At 38.1% G+C, this 16,781-nt stretch overlaps 1 protein-coding gene across 2 annotated transcripts in view; it reads right to left on the bottom strand.

The window, feature by feature from the left end:
- Nucleotides 1–16,781, bottom strand: part of MON2 (MON2 homolog, regulator of endosome-to-Golgi trafficking) — a 124,959-nt gene that overhangs the window by 75,154 nt on the left and 33,024 nt on the right. For both annotated transcript variants that reach the window (XM_056117559.1, XM_056117558.1), the window contains exons 7-12: nucleotides 16,155–16,280; nucleotides 13,329–13,523; nucleotides 11,451–11,575; nucleotides 10,924–11,060; nucleotides 9,784–9,937; nucleotides 4,870–5,102 (exon numbers count right to left, since the gene is read on the bottom strand). In XM_056117559.1, the coding sequence (XP_055973534.1) occupies nucleotides 4,870–5,102; nucleotides 9,784–9,937; nucleotides 10,924–11,060; nucleotides 11,451–11,575; nucleotides 13,329–13,523; nucleotides 16,155–16,280 (970 nt within the window). The remainder of the gene's footprint in view (nucleotides 1–4,869; nucleotides 5,103–9,783; nucleotides 9,938–10,923; nucleotides 11,061–11,450; nucleotides 11,576–13,328; nucleotides 13,524–16,154; nucleotides 16,281–16,781) is intronic.

Raw genomic sequence — 16,781 nt, 5'->3', positions numbered from 1 at the left:
AAGACATAGAGTGGCAGGATGGATTAGAAAATTGAACCCAACATTCTGCTGCCTGCAAGAAACGCATCTCAATAGTCAAAGCAAACACAGACTCAGAGTCAAAGGCTGGAAAACAATCCTACAGGCAAACAGCTCCCATAAAAAAGCTGGGGTAGCCATCCTTATATCAGACCACATTGATTTCAGAGAGAGGAAGGTCATAAGAGACAATGAAGGCCATTACTTATTGATCAGAGGATCTGTACAACAGGAAGAACTTACAATAATAAATGTATATGCACCTAATGAGAGACCAGCAAAGTACTTAAAACAACTACTCATAGATTTGGAAAAAGACATCAATAGCAACACAATACTAGTGGGAGACTTCAACACTGCTTTGTCACCTCTTGATAGATCAACCAGACTCAAGCTTAGCAAGGACATACTTCATTTGAGGGAAACAATGGAAGAAAGGGACTTAGTAGATATATACAGGACACTTCATCCACAAAAAGCTGAATACACATTCTTCTCAAGCGTACATGGAACATTCTCCAAGATAGACCACATGCTGAGCCACAAAACATGCCTCCATAAAATTAAGAAGGTAGAGATTGTATCAACAATCTTCTCAGACCATAATGCGCTGAAATTAGAAGTAAATCACACACAAAAACAGAAAACTAAATCAAACACCTGGAAATTAAACAGTGCACTATTGAACAACGAGTGGATTAGGCAGGAAATCAAAGAGGAAATCAAAAGATTCCTAGAAACGAATGAAAATGAGAACACGAGTTACCAAAACTTATGGGACACAGCAAAGGCTGTGTTAAGAGGAAAGTTTATAGCTCTACAAGCATTCCTCAGGAAGGAGGAGCGAGCACACATAAGTAACCTAACCTCACAGCTTAAGAGCTTGGAGAAGGACCAAAAAAAGGAGCACAACCCGAACAGGAGAAAGGAAATAATAAAACTCAGAGCAGAGATTAACGAGATGGAAACCCAAAAAACAATCCGAAAGATCAATGAAACCAAGAGCTGGTTCTTTGAGAAAATTAACAAGATCGATAAGCCTCTAGCAAAACTCACAAAGAAAGGGAGAGAGAAAACCCTAATAAACCGAATCAGAAATGAAAAGGGGGTCATTACAACAGAAACCACAGAAATTCAGAGGATCCTCAGGGAGTACTTTGAGAAGCTTTATGCCACGGAACATCAAAACCTCGAGGAAATGGATAAATTCCTAGACTCCTACAGACTCCCAAGGCTGAACCAAGAAGACCTGGAATACCTGAACAGACCTATCACCATCAAGGAAATTGAAATGGTAATAAAAAGTCTCCCCAAGCACAAAAGTCCTGGCCCGGATGGATTCACTAGTGAATTCTTCCAAATCTTTAAAGAGGACTTACTCCCAATACTCTTTAAGCTTTTCCACGAAATTGAAATATCAAAAACACTTCCAAACAGTTTCTACGAAGCAAATATCACACTGATACCAAAAGCAGACAGAGATACCACAAAGAAAGAGAATTACAGGCCGATATCCCTGATGAACACAGATGCAAAGATCCTCAACAAACTACTAGCAAATAGAATCCAACTACTCATCAAAAAGATCATACACCATGACCAAGTAGGATTCATCCCAGGGATGCAAGGATGGTTCAACATTCGGAAATCAATCAACATAATCCACCATATCAACAAAAGAAAAGATAAAAAGCATATGATCATATCAATAGATGCAGAGAAAGCATTTGATAAGATCCAGCACCCCTTTATGATGAAAACCCTAGCCAAAATGGGTATAGAGGGGACCTTCCTCAACATAATTAAAGCCATCTACCACAAGCCTACAGCAAGCATCATCCTCAATGGGGAAAAACTGAGAGCCTTCCCTCTAAGATCAGGGACGAGACAGGGATGCCCACTCTCTCCACTGCTGTTCAATATAGTACTGGAAGTACTTGCAATAGCGATTAGGCAGGAAAAAGATATTAAGGGCATTCAGGTAGGAAAGGAAGAAATCAAGCTCTCACTATTCGCAGATGATATGATACTCTACTTAGAGAACCCAATAACTTCCACCAAAAAACTCTTAGAAACAATAGACTCGTATAGTAAAGTTGCAGGTTATAAAATCAATACCCAAAAGTCCATGGCTTTCCTATACGCAAACAGTGAGAGAGAAGAAAGCAACATGAAAAAAACAATCCCATTCACAATTGTGCCCCAGAAAATCAAGTACCTAGGAATCAGCTTAACTAAGGAAGTAAAGGACCTGTACAAAGAAAACTACAAAACGCTACTTCAGGAAATAAAAGAGGACATGAGGAAATGGAAAGATATCCCCTGCTCATGGGTCGGGAGACTTAACATTGTCAAAATGGCAATACTACCGAAAGCATTGTATAAATTCAATGCAATCCCTATAAGGATACCCATGACATTCTTCAAAGAAATGGAGCAAACACTCTTGAAATTTATATGGAACAATAAGCCCCCACGAATAGCTAAAGCAATTCTTGGGAAAAAGAAAATGGGAGGAATCAACCTCCCGAACTTCAAACTGTACTACAAAGCAGTAATAATTAAAACAGCATGGTACTGGAACAAAGGCAGAACTGCAGACCAATGGAACAGGGTTGAATACACTGACATCTCTCCTCAATCATATGCTCATCTAATCTTTGATAAAGGTGCAAGTAATGTGAAGTGGAGTAAGGAAAGCCTCTTTAATAAATTGTGTTGGCATCACTGGACGGCTACATGCAAAAAAATAGGCTCAGAACTCTGCCTAACACCATGTACAAAAGTAAGATCAAAATGGATTAAAGACCTCAACATCAGACCAGAAACCATAAGGTACATTGAAGATAAAGTTGGCAAAACCCTCCATGACATTGAAGCTAATGGTATCTTCAAAAATGCCACGCCACTGGCCGAGCAAGTGAAAACAGAGATAGATAAATGGGACTATCTTAAACTAAGAAGCTTCTGCACCTCCAAAGAAACAGTGACCAAAATACAAAGACAGTCTACAGAATGGGAAAGGATATTCACCGAATACACATCTGACAAGGGGTTGATATCCAGGATATACAAAATACTGGTTAAACTCCACAAGAAGAAAACATCCAACCCCATCCAAAAATGGGGCAATGAAATGAACAGAAACTTTCTCAAAGAAGAAATCCGAATGGCAAAAAAGCACATGAGAAAATGCTCTACATCATTAATCATCAGGGAGATGCAGATCAAAACCACAATGAGATACCATCTCACACCTCAGAGACTGGCCCAAATTCAAAAGAACAAAAGCAACCGATGCTGGCGTGGATGTGGCGAGAAAGGGACACTCCTTCACTGTTGGTGGGAATGTCCACTGGTTCAGCCCTTCTGGAAAACCGTATGGACGATTCTCAAAAAATTAGAAATTGAGCTCCCATTTGACCCAGCAATACCACTCCTGGGAATATATCCCAGAGAGGCAAAAATGTATAGTCGAAGTGACATCTGCACTTGTTTGTTCATTGCAGCCCTCTTTACAATAGCCAGAAACTGGAAGAAACCTGAATGCCCAAGAACAGATGACTGGTTAAAGAAACTTTGGTACATCTACACAATGGAGTACTATGTAGCTCTTAGAAAAGATGAAGTCATGAAATTTACATACAAGTGGTACAATATGGAAAGTATCATGCTAAGCGAAATGAGTCAGAAAGAGAGGGATAGACATAGAAAGATTGCATTCATCTGGGGGATATAAAGTAACAAAGTATGAGATTAATACCCAAGAATAGCTGAGATCAGCACCAGGAGGATTACTCCATAACTTAGAGGCCAGCCGGGTATCCTAGAGGAAAGGGCTATTCAGATAGAGAAGGGAGCACCAAATAAAGGATGTTTGGAGGATCCTCCCAGGAGGGGAGATGCATGTCGAAAGTAGACTATGGACTGAACATGTTTGCCACTCAATGCCTCTTTTGCAGACCACAACACCCAAAAGGAGAGAGAGAACACAGGGGATTGCCCTGCCACAGAGACGGGGGGATGGGGGGATGGGGGTGGGAGGGATATTATCCATGGTGGTGGAAAATGGGCACTGGTGGAGGGATGGGTATCTGATCATTGTATAATTGAAACCAAAGCACAAAAAATTGTAAATCTACAACTTTAAAAAAAATAAAATAAAATAAAGGGAAAAAAAAAAAATGAAAAAAAAAAAAAAAAAACGATCCCACTTGCCTTATCTAAGATAAATGAATATCAAAGCATATAATTATAATCACAGATGGTAACCCTTTGGATAAAACTGAAATTCATGAATCCATACTAATATAAACAAAACATAAATGAGAGAGAAGGGAACTCTCTCTTTCACAGTAAAATACTCTCAAAGTATTTTTCTACAAAGAATTAGTAATTCTTTTACAGTGAGGAAGCCAGGATGACATCATGTTAATCTAGTGACAGCAGTTAGTATCATAATGAGATATCATGACACCACAAGCTTCCTTCCTTATGTACTAATACTCTAAGTAGTAGCATCACAACATTTCTAAAGTAGGCCTGCTGAAATGAATACACAGAAGAATTTCCTTATGAAGAAATAAAAGTCAACCTAAATTGGCAGAATGTTTTTAATTTAAAAAAAAATACTTAAAGTATTAGCTAGCAATAACGGGGTATCATATATACCACTTATTTTCAGTTCAGAAAAATAAAGTATAGTGACAAAGACATAAATAGAATGATGATAAAATATGGTAGCAAAAAAAATGGGAAATTAGACTGAAGAATACATAGGAACTTTTTCAGACAGTCTGGAAATTTCAGTTATTTCAAAAGTGGAATTACTACAAATTCATAGTAATATACCTAGTTCCTTATCCATTTGGTCTGATGTTGATTGTAATTCTTGCTGTTCTGATGACTGGATTGGTGAAGACACTTCTTCAGTTGTGTTCTGACATTCTGTTTCAGCTTCTCCTAACTCTCCTTCAATCATACTCGTGATTCCACGTACAAGGTCTAGCAAACAATGAAATGCCACAGACATGGCATAACCTTCTGGTATAGATGGGGGCTCAACTTTGTCCAACATCTCCAGACTGAAAATATTTAAAAAGTCAGAATATTAATGAGAAGCTACAATGATGGCACTATATAGAACTCTTTCTAAATTCATCAGCTCTAGAAATAAAAATGAACAGAACAAAAGTAAATAAATACAACTGAATTTGCTAATATGAGGAAGAGATCTCTTTACAGTATTCCAAGAAACTCAGTAAAAACTGAAGACCTAACAACTGTCATAACTAATAATTTCAGCAATTATTACCTTACTCAAAATTGTGCCAATATTTTAGTTGTTGATGTTAAAAATAATCCTTCAAAGTAAGGTGTGTCAAGATAAGGTAATGGATTAAAAACTAACAGTGCTGAGAGATGCTTCCAGAACCCCCACCAGGCTGAGTCTCATACAGGGCACCCCGTAGGGGTGGGGATGAGCCCACCACTGCCCTAACAGAGCCCCGGCAGCCAAAAATGTCCATAATCCAATCACCATCATGCTCACAAATCGATCTCCACAGGCTCAGGATGAGCCTAATCCAGCAACAAATCTGTTGAAAAACTCAGATATGTGGATTCTGTGACTAGAATCTCCAGGCTTTCAGAGTTGAGGATGGGCTACCACCCTCCATTTCCCTGTTCTTCCCTGAGCCTGGCATGAGTCACACCCATGAGCTGCGTCTGGCACCATATAAGGTCATTAATCGGCCATGATCCAGAGACTCATAAAAAAATCTCAGGAGAGATCTACAAGATGCAGAAATGCTTCAGGAACCCAAAGTAACCATCCAGTTAAAAATTTAATTCCAATTGTATCATCCCACCAAAATTTTAGAATTCCTGGAGTGCTTGACATCTTACACTCTGCACCACCGATATGGAGGAGCAGCACACCACATCGGATGGGATGTAAAGTAGAAGGCAACCAATTTCAATTAAGGAAATACTAACACACGCGGCATAACCTGTAAAAACACACTAGTAATCTCCTTATACAAGGGTTTAATTGCTTCAGGGTGAGATACGATAATCTTTACACTTTCTTCAAAGGAAATTTTTGATCATTTTTAGTGAATTAATCATAACAAGCAGTACAAAAGAAATTATTTAGGGCCTACTATTAGTGGCTGGGAAAATTGGAAATAATGGTCGTGGGATGGTATAATGGTCATATTGGTGTTGGAATATTGAACATAATAAATCATTGTGAGCAACTTTATGAAATTCAAAAAAAAATTTTTTAAATAAAAACAGTGTCAAAATAAAAATATTAACATGCAATGTGATGCTGAAGCCTTGTCTCACACCATATACAAAAAACCTAAAATGGATCAATAACTTAACATTTTTTATTTATTTTTAGCATTTTGGGTCATACCTGGCGATGCACAGGGGTTACTCCTGGCTCATGCACTCAGGAATTACTCCTGGCAGTGCTCAGGGGACCATATGGGATGCTGGGAATCGAACCCGGGTCAGCCGCATGCAAGGCAAACCCCCTACCCGCTGTGCTATTGCTCTAGCCACCTGGATCAATAACTTAAATGCAAAATCTAAAATTAAAAAAAAAATAGGCAAGAACTTCATGTTCAGATTAAGTAAACTATTGAACATAATACCAGCAAAATACAATTTCTTTTTCTTTTTCACTGAAGTAACAATATAACAGTCTCTGGTGTACATGGTTGAAACTCAAACTGTGTAAATATAGGGCCAGAGTAACAGTACAGCAGGTAGGGTGCTTGCTTTGCACTCAGCCTTCCCGGGTTTGATCCCCAACACCCAAATAAGGTCCCTTGAGCATCGTCAGGATGATCTTATAAGGCCGAAACTGATTCCATGACAGGCAGCAGAAATCAGCAAAATCAGCTAGGCCTCAGGTTCAGTTATGGGAACTAAAACAGTTTGTTTCCCAGCAATAAAACAATGTGTAAAACTAGCCAACCTGAACTCACCTGGAAAAAGTCCTGGGACCAGCAAGTGGGCTTAATCAATCTCTATGCCCCCAGACAAAATGCCCCAGAAATTGTCTTTTGTTAACCCTAAAAGAATGAATAGCGTATGTAGCCATGAACTGTTACTGGAAACCATTGTTTAACTATTGCCTGACCACTGTTACCCTAGATACTTGCCAAAACACCTCTGTTTGGTAACTAGATAAGGTTTTTTTCCTGAAACAATAAGACATGTACTGCTTATGTAATCAAACCTTATATAAACTGCTTGCTGCCTAAAGTCAGGGTCGCTATCAAGAGACTACTCTGTGGGTGAGATAGTTGACCAGAGTATACTGGAATAAAACTCCTACTGCTTTTGCATCATCTAGTTAGTGTTTCTGTCCGGTCTTGCCGCTTGGAAACCCATAATCCCAGGTTTAACAATCCCTAAATGCAAAGCCAGGAGTAAGCCCTAAGCACAGTGTTCCTCGGGAATTGTTCACTTGGACACCGAGCTTACAAACACTAAGTTGTGAGAAATATCTAGCAGTGCACACAGGATGATGCCCGGCACTGAACTTAGAGTCTTACACTTACAAGGCATACATTTGCCATTTGAGCTGTATACGAATCCACACTAACTGGTCTTATAGTTCAAAATTTCATTTTTGTTTTATTTAGGTCTGTTTATTTTCCCTATATACCATGTGAATGTCATTCTTCACACATACACTAGGGGAACCCTGGCAGCTCTGTTGAGTTGTCAGCGAGAAAGAGCAAGGAGATAGCTCAGTGGTTTAGGAAGCACCTTGGGCAACTATGACTATATGGGCTAATTCTCCCATGCCACACTTGTTCTGAGATGACCTCAGCAAGAGGGGGTAAAAACATTACAATTTACACTAGTGAGATTCTACTTCAAACTTAAATCTTCAATTTACAGATATTAGAACAGCATTTTAATTATATATACCACATACTTATATTTTAATTATGTATACTGTATCACTGTAATCCCATTGTTCGTCGATTTACTCGAGCGGGTGCCAGTAACATCTCTATTCCTCCCACGCTCTGAGATTTTAGCAGCCTCTTCTTACTCATCTGTTCCAAACTATTAGGGCCTCTTTCAGGGTCAAGAGAATTAGACCTGTTGCAGTTACTGTGTTTGGCATATCAAATACGCCACGGGGAGTTTGCCAGGCTCTGCCCATGTGGGCGGGATACTCTCGGTAGCTTGCCGGGCTCTCCGAGAGACATATATTTATATATTTCTCTGTATGATTTGTTGCCCACTGTCTGAACCCCATCAAATATGGTGTGGTTATTATGGAAAATGGGTAGGAAGTGTCTCTGCGCCAAGCTGTTTCCACTCAGGGCACCACAGAGTGGGGCGGGTGAGAGCCCTCCTCACCTAAGGGATCCAGCCCCGGCAGCCGACCTCCACTACCCAACCGCTGCCACGCTCCAGGCCACTTTCCGGACTGCATGGCTGCTTTCATTATAAGACATTATATATACTAACTACTTAAGATGCATTTGCTAGCTCCTCATGGTAACTATAAAAATACTAACCTATATATGACTTTTTCCCCCTAGAAATACTAAATTTTTCTAAGACAGACTGCTGGGTCCACGGAGAGTCTGTGTTGCTAGGCAGTGAGGCTTCAAAGCCTATGCCTGGAACCGCCTCAATGATGAGTGCCAACTCGACAGCACTGCTGCTTGGGATCCTCAGCACCATAACTGCGGAAGATATCTCCAGTGCACGACACCGAAGTGTGTGCAAGTACGGCAATTAAAAATGTGCAAATATGTGTGCAAGCACGGACAACCACGTGTGTGATGGTGAGTCCCACAACCCTGTATGCAAGATCAGCAACTAAGCTTGGCACTCTTGGCAAACACAACAACAAATGCAAAAAAATTATTCATTAAAAGTATCAGCGCTATGTTGCTGACTATATATTTGTTGGACTGAAATGGCTAACCCATCAAATACATTAATAAATCCATCAAAAACTTTTTATGTGGAGTTAGCTGTGAACCCAAGGACTCATACACGCAAAGTGAGTTGAGCCGTCCTAGCCATCCCCATTAGAATTTTTTAATTATTTAACTACAAATTACATCTGTAAGAATTTAACAATATAATTAGCTAAACGTTTTTTAAAAATACTTTTTTCTATGCCAGAAAGATAGTACAGTGGGTAAGGCGCTTGTCTTACACATAGCTGACCTGAGTTCAATCCCTGGCATACTATGTGGTCTCCAAGCACCACCAGGAGTAATTCCTGAGTGCAGAGCTAGGAGTAACCCTTGAGTATCACTCGGTGTGACCCAAAAACAAAAAACAAAAATTAAAAGAAAAGAAAAACACCTTTTTTTACCCCACATATAGACAGACCCCTGAACGGAGATAACATCATTATTCCCATTTGAGGAAACTAGAATTTGTTAAAAACTAATTTGCTAAAGGCAAGTTAGTTAATATTAGAGAACCAAGGTCCAAGGAAAGCGAAATCAAACTATATATTAGATTTAAAAAGCTTTACTACAAAGAAATCACATTTCATAAAGCCACTGATAGTCTGTAAATATTACAACATAAAACAAAACTCAATCTTAGATAAAATTCTCAAAATACAAAGAAAAAATTAGTTATAAAATGTATGAAAAACATAAGGTATAAATTTTTACATCTAATACACAGAAAAAAAAACACTGTAAACTAATATCCCCACCAATCCCATTCTTTATGCAGTAATCCCACACTACTTACTAGGTGGCTTTAGCACTGCCTTGTACAGTTACAGCGAGAATAGGTATCCAAGTTCCTCTATATTCAAAGGCTGGTAACAGTGTAACACCTCCACCAATCCCCAACATTCCTGAGTTCACTGGTGCTGAGACAGGACCACCTGAGTTATTGTTCCCTATTAGACAAGAGGAATAGCAAAGATAACTCAGTTGTAAATTAATGATATTTAAATACTTGGTTCATTTTATTTAGTGAAGATTCTTCAAAAATGAGGATAGCATCTAATCATTTGGATTTTTTGTTCTGTTACTTTTTTTTTTTTTTTTGCTTTTTTTAGGGGGGGTCACACTAAGCAATGCTCAGGAGTTACTCCTGGCTCTGCATTCAGGAACTACTCCTGGCGGTGCTGGGGGGACCATATGGGATATCAGGGATCAAACCCAGGTCAAGGCAAACGTCCTACCTGCTGAACTATTGCTCTGGCCCCTAACCTACTGTTTTTTTTTTTTTTAAATAAGTAGATTTTATTTGGAGGATTTTTAAGGTGTGGAGGGTGAGAGAATGAGAGAGTAATGTACTCAAGAGAGAACACCGGCTTCTCCAAGGGCGGAGAGAGCCCCTACACACATCCTAGCATTAGACACAAAAGCATGAAAGTACACATTTCAAGAGGGGAGATGCAGGCGACACATATGCTCGGGCACCACATGTGCTCGGACCCATGGGCGCAAGCAACATATGGACACGGGGCAGCATATGCGCCCCTAACCTACAGTTTTTGTATAATCTGAGCAACTATCTCTTAAAAGTGAAGAGAAAAGCAAGTAATCTGGAAAGAAAGAAAAATAGCTGCCTCAGTGAGATAACATTATTCATTAGGTATATTTTTTTCTTTTTGGGTCACCTCAGCTATGCTCAGGGGTTACCCCTGGCTCTGCACTCAGGATTGACTCCTGGCGGTGCTCAGGGGACCATATGGGATGCTGGGGATTGAACCCACGTTGGCTGCATACAAGGCAAGCACCCGCTCCACTGTGCTATTGCTCCAGCCCCTATTCATTGGGTCTTAACTATCAAGATAGCCAGGCGATCAAAATCTCTCTAGTGACAGTATTTCTATCAGATTTCCTCTCAAAGTAGTAAATATGAATAAGCTTTTACCAGCTTGGTTTGCCGTAACAGGATTTCCAGTAGGAGGGACAAGAAACAATGACTGAATAAAAGATCCCAACGCATTCACAATATCACGGAAAACCTTGGTAGAGTGCTGTTTCATATCATAGGACTGACAAAAAGACCTGTAAAATAAAGTTTACATGCTTCTGGAAAAAATATTTGAATATACTAGCATTTTAATACAATACAGTGGGTAATAGGATTAATCTGTCTCATATCCATAACCTTATCATACCTGATTGAGTTTACTAGTTAAGATCAAAGGTTCAAATTGAGGTCAATGTAAAAAAAAAAATTAATCTTGACCATATTAACTCAGTAAGTTTGCACTGATAACAACTACTAATCATACTTTTTGCTCACTCCTAGTAGTTTTCCACTCTTTAATCCCTCCATATACAAATGGGACACAATTTTCTTTGTTTTTAAAATTACTAACATTTGGGATACATACTTAAGCTCTCTATGAACAGAAACACTACCCTATACCACAAAAGACTGATTAAGTTTACCTTAGTAGCTGAGGCTGTACACAGAGTCTGTGTATTGATTCTACTGCAACAGCTCGTAGCCACTGTGGTTTATCTGCATCCAGAAATTTCACCAAAAGTGAAAGAAAAATTTCACATTCAGTTACCTAAAAAAAAAAAGATTCTTAATGCAATATTTCTTTAACATGAAAATTATTAATGCATATCTGTTGCTCGGTGCCACTGAAAAGCAAAATCTCTTAGCTTTAAATTTCAAAATTCAATGGGGAGTAGTGGAAAGGTGAAACAGAGCTAAATATGGAAAAGTCAACAGCAAAGTCAGTTCAATGGCAAGGCCAGCATGGACAAATAGGGTTCCAGGAGGCAGTACAGCCCTAGCCTGGGAGCACACTGTCCCTCTCTGCAGAGGCCGTAGGGACTAACTGGTGGCTCCTGCCTTCTTTCCCTGAAGGAAAGGGCAAACTTTAATGTAATTTAAGTTAGAACTGGCCCAGTCCCCTACTTAAGACTACTTCTGACTTATATAAAACCTCAGATAATAATAGAGTGTCGTCTCTCATGCCATGTCAGATACATAAACCTTCCTTCTCCACAAGATGCAATCGGTCATAGGCTTTTTAGGTAAAAGTGTCCTGGATTAATTGAGCATGAGAGGCAAGGGATTTTGGGAAAATAAGAACCTTTATCATGTTATTCCAAAGTATTCGCTAGTGCCCTTCAGTGTATTTAGATAATGGTAATATATAATCACCAGAGGCCAGAGCACTAGTCAAGTGAATGGGTGCTTGCTCTGCATGTTGCATGCAACCAAGCAGGGTTTGATCCCCGGCACCACAAATGGTCTCCAGAGCCCCACTAGGAGTGATCTCTGAGTGCAGGGCCAAGAAGTAAACCCTGAGCACTGCCAGGTATGGCTCAAAATTTCAGTCATTTGGGTTACAGGAAAACAAAACATGGGAGAAGAGAAATTCAGACAAACACTCCTAGATTTTGACTTTGTGATTACTAGAAGAGGAAGGGGATCAAATGGCTGAGAGTCCAAACAACACTGCTAGAGTGATACTGGTACTTTGGTAGTACCTATAGTGCAGGAGGGAAACATACATTTAGAAGAGTTATGACACTGTATCCCTAATACAGACTTATAAATCAATATTTCCTTAATAAAAATAAAAGTTATTTATAAAATTGAGTGTAAACTATACTACTGATTAGCTTGTGAGGTTACTGATTATCTCAAATATTCAGCATGTAAAGAGCTTATGGAAATTCATCAAAAACCATCATACTGCTAATTAGCTCAAGAAAACTGATTTAATCTCTATTCCTAGAATTCAAATTTTCAATGTCTTTGCTTTAACCTACTAAGATAAATGAAACTGTATGAATAAAAATAGAATAAATAAAATTAAGGAGTATATTTTTAATCAGTCTTTAATTGAGATTTAGGTAAAAAGCAAGAAGTTCAATTCTTTTTTTCTTTTGGTTTTGGGGCTGCATTAGTGATGTTCAGGGATCACTCCTGGCTCCGGGTGGTAGTAGGGGACCATATGCAGTGCTGGCAATTGCATAAGGGTAGAGCAAGTACTTTAAGCCTCTGCACCAGCTCTCTGACCTGAGAAACTAAATTCTTAAATCACAAATCCTAAACCGACTTCGGGTAAAAAGGTCAAAACTCTTTATTCAAAGAATCTTATTCATAAGAAAGATTCAATCTTATTCATAAGAAAGATTCAAGAAGCAGTCCAATGAAACTTCAACATACTGAGGAAAAGACCTGTAGGTACGCAAAAGAAAAAAATTCTTCTGACATTAAAAAATCTGAAAGTACAGTAAAACAGATCATCTAAAAAGAGTGCCACATGCAATTACTCACATATACATATGGAAATAACTTACCAACAGACTGTAAAATTGCTTAATCAGAACAGATACGACTCTCAGTAAGCGCATGCAGATAGGAAAATATGGTTTTTCAACTGGTGCTGGAGAAGACGAAGTGTTGGAACCTTGTCGGAACTTTATATTTGGAGAAAACAGCTTTATCACAAGAGGACATACCCTTTCTTTGAGGAGGAAACTAAATTCTTGGTGCTATTTGCAAAGATTAAAAAAAAAAGAGGAAGGGTGAATACTAATTTAATTTTTTCCCTCAAAGCTTGAAATAATCTCTAGTAATAAAAACTTAATAATTAATACAGGTAATAAATGAGCATGAACACAAAACTTTATCACTCTATCACTGTCTTCCCGTTGATCTTCAATTTACTCAAGTGGGCGGCAGTAACATCTCTATTCCTCCCAGCCTTGAGATTTTAGCAGCCTCTCCTTACTTGTCTTTTCCCAACGATTGGAGGCTCTTTCAGGGTCAGGGGAATGAGATCTATTGTAGTTGCTGTATTTGGCATATCAAATACGCCACAGGGAGGTTGCCAGGCTCTGCCCGTACAGGCGGGATACTCTCGGTAGCTTGCTGGGCTCTCCAGAGGCATAAATGGGTAGAAAGTGTCTCATAATGTGTTCGGAAAGTGGCATGGAGTATGGGCGGTGGTTGGGCAGTAGAGGTCGGCTGCCGGGGCCGGGTCCCTTGGGGTAGGGAGTACTCTCACCCGCCCCACATTCTGGCTTATAAGTAACTTTATAATATTTTAAAGTTAATACCCAGTTCTAAAATAAGTATTACTCTGAGATCAAATGACAACTTTTCAAGAGGTTTTCAAAAAGAATCTAAGGAAGAAGTTTTCAAAAAGAAGTTTTAGATTTGGCCCTGAGTTTGACCCCTGGCACCACAGAGCCTCTCAGCACTGCAAGGATACCTGTGGGTTTGAGGGGAAAACCATCAATTCTGATACCGGGTAGGACAGAATCAGTGGGAAATCACTGAACAATTTCATGGACATACCCAGTGATGAGCCCTACGCTAAAAAAAAAAAAATCTAAATTTAAACAAGGTTTGGTGATACAAGGTATTAAGTGAAACTTATTAATGAGAATTTTAATTTTAGTACATCTTTAGCCATTAATAGCACAGAGGTTAAGAAGCTTGCCTTGCACACAGCCAACTTCACTGAATCCCCCTGGAGTGCTTATGGTCCCCTGGGTACTTCCAGGAGGAAGAACAGAGATAGGAGTAAGCCCTGAGCACTGCTGGTGACTATGGACCAAAACCAATATGTATATATGTATAATACATATACATAAACATATATACATATAATATACACACATTTATGCTATAAGGACAGGGATTATATTCACAATACTTAATTTCTGAATCTTTGACACAACACACAGACCAGCACATTATAACTGACTGAATGAGTGAAAGAAAACAAATGCAAATCTCTTGAAGAATACTGCAGAAAATATCTGATCTAGATAATCTCTTCCTTTCCTTCTACATTATAATAGAAAAATGATATAGAATAGATATTTCATTGGCATAATAAAACATGTAAAAACAATTTTCTACAAAATCTAAATATATTCCTAATTCAAGTTCATTTATCAATTAATTCATTCAGTCATTCAAATATTTACTAAATACCTCTGTTAAGCTACCATTAAAGATAGCTGCAAAACAGTGAACAAAGTACACATCCGAGAATTTACTCTCCTCTGGGAGAAGTCAAAAAAACAACAGATGCCTGAAGTATACCAAAAATAATAAATGACACAAAAATAATTTCAGTGAACACCCCTGAGCCAAAGAATCTTCCTGGTATTGTGGCACTTGGGTAACACATTTTGTAGGTAAGTTTAAAAGATAAAAGTAGGGCCTGGGCACAGCGGGTAGGGCATTTGCCTTGCACGTGGCCGACCCAGGTTCGATTCCCAGCATCCCATTTGGTCCCCTGAGCACCACAAGGGGTAATTCCTGAGTGCAGAACCAGGAGTAACCCCTGTGCATCGCCGGGTGTGATCCAAAAGGCAAAAATAAATAAATAAATAAAAAATAAAAGATAAAAGTAGACGACTTTAGAGGCAAAGGTAGGAAAAGGAGCTAGATCTGTAGCTATAAGACCTACCATAGTTCACTGCATAATCATAGCAACCTGTTTTTAAATAATATAAGCACTTATTTTTAAACATTCACATGACATAATCTTTACATTCCAGTTTTTTTTTTTTTTGCAAAAAAAAGGCATAAAATCTGCAATGGTATAAAGTGAAATGAGGTCAATTTGAGCTTATCGGCTAAAGTACAAGTTTCCTTTCCTTACATGTAATCATTTTTGGATTTTAGTTTTTTTAAAAATAAAATGAAAAATTTGAATTGTTTCTTACCTCCCCACCCTACCCAGTAACTGTTTTAAAGTACTATGCATGTTAAATTATTAAGCATTTTCTAATTATTATGCATGTTAAATTTAATAAGGATTCTCTATTTCTTTTTTCCTTTTGAATTATGCAAAAGCACAAAATAAACAAGCAAAAATCAATAACTACTTATTTAGGCTTTTAACTATTATAAAAACAGCTCAAATACTATATTTCCATATAAACAAGAAATACCTGACTAGATAATCTCTGGAAATTATTTACAATATTAAAATTTCAAAAAGCAATAGGTGTTACAAAATATAACAATAAACTATTATATAGCTTAAATCTTGGACTATAATCCTTTTGCGTCTTTCACATGTGAAAAACTAATTTAAATGCTTCCTTAAATTCTGAAGAATTTAATGGTTCATTTTCTGCACGATACTACAAATGGCTTACTTGTAAAAAAACTTGTGGAAAGTCATTCAAGACTGACTCAAGTAATTCAAGGCCAAACGTTCGAGTCATCTCCGTCATACCTACGAGCCAGTAAGGGGCATCAGCATTAACCAATTGACAAAGGTCCTGAAAAAATAATCCAAAAACAACAATTAAATAACACATTTACATGCTGGAATAAAGAGTGCTTTTTAAAATTCATAGTTCAAAAATTCTTTTTGTATGTAGTAGTTATTTTTATACTTTAGAAACTAAGCACAAGTAATACAAATTTTCATAGAGTATATGATTAGTTCTATAAATAAACATTTAAAGAATCTTATAACTATTGACAAGAGTATACAAATAAGTGTTAAGCAAATGTTATCAATGAAAAATCACTTAAATTACCCTTTATCAAAATCAATAAAATTTACGATGCAGATTATGTTGTATTCTAGTTAAGAGATATTCATGACAAGTACTATAAAAGCTAAATATTATATACATATCAATATAATATCAAATTATATTAGATATCAGAACTTAATTAATTCAACTTTCCCCAGTAAATAAATTCTTATGTAAGTAAAGTAAAGGCCCTCCCGTTGATCATCAATTTGCTCGAGCGGGCCCAGTAACGTCTCC

This window comes from Sorex fumeus, unplaced genomic scaffold (genome assembly GCF_029834395.1).
Source record: "Sorex fumeus unplaced genomic scaffold, SorFum_2.1 ptg000035l, whole genome shotgun sequence".
Taxonomy (NCBI): domain Eukaryota; kingdom Metazoa; phylum Chordata; class Mammalia; order Eulipotyphla; family Soricidae; genus Sorex; species Sorex fumeus.
This window is presented reverse-complemented; position numbering and strand designations above follow the sequence as displayed.